The sequence below is a fragment of the Argiope bruennichi genome, chromosome 8, assembly GCF_947563725.1.
Source record: "Argiope bruennichi chromosome 8, qqArgBrue1.1, whole genome shotgun sequence".
In the NCBI taxonomy this organism is placed as follows: Eukaryota; Metazoa; Arthropoda; class Arachnida; order Araneae; family Araneidae; genus Argiope; species Argiope bruennichi.
This window is the reverse complement of record NC_079158.1, coordinates 108694978-108699338: the sequence shown is the minus strand read 5'-3', so window position 1 is coordinate 108699338 and position 4361 is coordinate 108694978. Positions and strand designations below refer to the sequence as shown.

Sequence of the window (4361 nt, the reverse complement as noted above, 5' to 3'; positions counted from 1 at the left end):
AATTAAAATCTAATTTAAAATTAAGTATACAAAGTGCGAACTTTAAATTAATACTTTAAAAGCAGATTTATTTTTCAAAGATACAAGATTTTTTTTTTTGAAACAATCCGGATATTCGATTATCAGTATAAAGGTTCGGTATCAGTTAGTTCTACTGGCGGATTGTTGGAATTCTACTGACGTAAACATATATTTATTGAATACAAATTCATTTAATCTTATTTAACTAGGGTTTTTTGGACCTCACAAAAATTGGGTACAATAATCTTTTAGAAATTCCAACATCGCATCTCAGATGATTAATTAATCATTGTAATTTTATAGAAAATTCCGTTTTATTGGGGGGCAAGGAGGGGGTGTTAGATTTTGGAATCTTACTAAAGAAAATTTGAGGTATATTAGTTTCTTAGAAGTATTGATCAATTTCGAAAATTTTATTTCAATCAAATAATGACAATTTCTAAGTTGTAATCTCATAAAATGATGGTTAATGGAGCAGATTGGACAAACTCAAGTAAAACATAGTCCCCCTTCCAATTACTTTAATTACCAATTATTTTGAAAAGGAATTTCAAAATAATATGGTATTGAGTGTGGAATTAAAACTCTATGAGCATTTTTAAAGATTAAAAAAAATATCTTAAGCTTTTTGTTTTATGAATTTTAAACATATTTGCATTTAAGAAATCAATTTTAATTATTAAACAATTATCTGATGATTGTAACTTTGCTAATCTAAACAGAAAGTTTCTATGAACTGTTAAAATTTACTGGCAGAAGCATAATCACAAAATCATTAATTTAGTTCAAAGACTTTTTAAATTATATTTTAAAAGCTGGAATGCAATTCAAAAACTTCAACCTTAACCAATGTTAAGGACAATATTTTAAGCAATATTCAAATATAACTCACCCAGAATTCTGAAGGCAGAATTCTACATATGTTATGATCCAAAATTCTAAACATGCATTTAAGTTCCAACCTCAAAACTTAAATTGATATAAATACGAACCATCACTGCAGAATACTGATGGTATTATTATGAAAAAAAATTACCATATAAGGAAAGAAACTTTTAAAATAAATATTTCACAATTTCTATTTCACTATAAAGAGAGAAAAGATAAAAGAATGCAATAAAAACACAGACACAAATAAAATTTTATAAATTATTTAATAGAAAAAGTTTTACTTTGTACCAATAAAACACTTTTCAGTAATTATTTCATTACTTGTAAAGCAACATGGTCGGCGTTAGTTTCAAAACGCTATCACAGTGAATACATTGTACAGTACATCAAAAACGACAATTTTCATTAAATAAAAAATACAGTTTAGAATATATGGCAAAACATCTTGTTTTTTTTTAAAAAGCATATAATATCTCTTTACTTTAGAATGAATTTCTATACTAATATAAAATAAAAAAAGTTTTGAAGAAATATTAATAGATTTAATGGAATGACGAAGTGGAATATTATAAAAATGTAAACATGGAATAGTAATATTCTATACAGAAATATTTCTTACAAAATATATATAGTTTTAAAGTTTGAGCATGGTTCAAATATTGGTCCATTAGGAAAAAATTATTTAAAAAAAACACCTTCACAAAATTAAAAATATATATATATTTATGAATAGTTTTAATCATTAATAAGGAATAGTTCAATTAGAAAAGAAATAGCAAAATTTAAAAATAGTAATATATTGAATAAAATTTAAGTTTTGGTGCGTTTATAAAATTATCAGATAATTCAAAATTGAACTTGTTCAACAATTTTATGAATTACCAAAACTTTACCTGATCATATGTTAAATTTACTTAATATTAAAACATCTTGATACTTTTCACCGATTTCAAATATGATATGCATGGAAAAATCGTAATATCCAAAGTTATGAGTTCAAAATTGTAACACTATACAATTTTATTAACAAAATTTTCACGAAAATCATGTAATCCATATGATGAAATTGTGTGAAGTTATGAATGGGGGTATTTAGGGAAAAATAGCACAGATGAAATATAGTCAGTTAATCCAGATTGTAGTTCGAGTTTTCAAAAATGCCATAATTTATAGGAACACTTTAAATATTTGTTGAATTTGATGTCATTCGGGCACAAACACAAAGCATCTTCCCTTTGATTTTCGTCTTTGGCAGTGTTATATGTGTTGACTAGCATCAGAATCCTCTACAACACAAGTCGTGTGAAGAAGTTCATGCGTCTCTTTGTTTTGAATAAATCATACCCACATCCCAGATGCGAAGATTTTGGGCTGATCTCGTAAGCTGTGAAATTCCGTTTTTGGATAGTCCATGGCCATGTCGCAATAGAAGAGTCCTAAGTTGAGTGAATTTGTTAGTTTTGAGCAGTTTGTTTACTAAAGAGTCTGTTAACCCATAGCTGCAATAGAATTCCAAGTGTTTAAGGCACTGGCTATTAGTTAAAAGTAGCTCGCAAGCTTCAGGTGTCACTTTTCTGCCAACTCGCGGTCTCAGACGAAGATATCTCAGGTTCAGAAACTGTTTCTTAGTACCTCTGGCGATGCTCGTACTCAGGATTGTGAACCACTGGGCGCTGAATGACCTTAAGTTAGGGCAGTAAGTAGCGGTTTTAGAAAGGTCAATCAAGTCGAATCGTTCTAAGCTCAAGCTCAAAAGTTTCTTACCACAAGCAGCAAGCAATGGAAGAACCTCATCAGTATAGGATAGGGCGATGGTTGGACTATTTTTCAGTTCTAAGGATCTCAACCTTTCAAGTTTGACAATAGGTTGAAGTTCCATTCCCTCTTGAACTTCGAGGGAAATTTCCTCCAGATTAGGGAACCAATCCACAAGTAAACCAGGAGTATCCTCACACACAGGAAGAGACACATGTAAGCCTAGAAGTTTGGAAGCCCGTTCGCGCCAGTAGGAAGACTCATCAGCCTCCTCTAGCTCATCAATTATTTGATCAAGGTAAGTACAGGATATATATTGGAGATTTGGCAGTACTTTCAAAAGTTTCAACACACCTCTTCCGTTTACCGAGGAGGGCATTTTCACTTCCGTTAATGTTGCTAGAGCGCTGCTGAAGGCATCTGGATCATTCTTAATCGCTTCCACAAGTTCATCAATGTCCACTTCATCCACGGATGGGTGCATAACTTCCAACTTTTGCAATTTAGGACAGTGCTTGAGGATTACCTCTAGCTCATGACCATCCCTTGACGTTTGCTGGAGTTTTAAGTACCGAAGATTGGGGCAAGATTTTAGCATTTCTAGCACCAAGGTGCTGCTGGTGTCATGATATAACCACTGACCAGCTAGCGTAAGTTCTTTCAAGCACACACCAGTTTTGATGAGAATTTCCAGCACAGATCGGACGTCTTGGAATTTGCAATCGTCCAAACAACTCAAGTCGAAGGCTGATATTCCAGAAGTCACAAGTAATTCGGCAGCTTTCAGTATCTCTCGGCCTGTAGGTTTCAAACGCAACAGGTGGTTGAGCACTTCGTGTTTTAAGTCAATCGGGTACTCCAGGAAAGGATTCTCCTGACTTGATTGGGAGCTCACGCTGTTTCTTCGGCCTCTGCTCCATCCCAATATGGAATCCTTTACCGTGCACAAACAACTCTGCCTCAGACTCCCATGCGGGACGATCTTGTCGCTCTGCTTTGCGGCTGACCATCGGGCAGTCGTCGAGGGATCCGCTAAGATTTCACCCATCTTCAATTTCTTTTCACTCGCATGTAGCGCTTCGAGACTAAAAGTATTGTTTACTGTTCGCCGACCAAGGCTTTAAAGGAGGAATCAAACCCAGGATGTCAAGATCTTTCTTAAAGCCTCCGTCTGATAACGTTGACGCACATAGAATGATAAGAGCTAGCCGCTCTCTACAAGTTTCTTAAACGTTCAATAACAATTTCACCTCCCCGCCTCCTCTTCTACAGCGGTATGGTTGCAAGCAAGCGACGAAAACGAAAAAATTCCACACTTCGCCAAACACCCGCCAAAGCGTGGGAATTACGAATTCTCTTAGCAATGAAGCATAAACGCTACCAGTAATTCGCTTTTCTTTGACATATTTGACTGGATAAATAATTTAATAGTATCCATGAATTGTTCACGTGGAGAAATGCATGTTGCAATACAATCTAATATTTGCGTAATATGTCTGCTTTCGTAGGGAAAATGATATTATGTATTCAAATAAGGCTTATAAAATACTGTATGTATATCTTACCTGTCAGTTTGGTTAAATAGAATTTACGACGACTTATTACTCCCGATAATTAATTATTCGAAGGAAGAATCGCAAATTTAATCTCTATTAAAAGTGAAAAATAATTATTTAAAATAGATTTTTATTTCC

General features: G+C 33.4%; 1 protein-coding gene across 1 annotated transcript; it reads right to left on the bottom strand.

The window, feature by feature from the left end:
- Positions 1-1156: 1156 nt before the first annotated feature.
- On the bottom strand, positions 1157-3881 carry LOC129981486 (uncharacterized). The gene has a single exon (XM_056092335.1). It carries the CDS (start codon positions 3713-3715, stop codon positions 2225-2227), a length of 1491 nt encoding a protein of 496 aa, XP_055948310.1. The 5' UTR covers positions 3716-3881; the 3' UTR covers positions 1157-2224.
- Between the last annotated feature and the right edge of the window lie 480 nt (positions 3882-4361).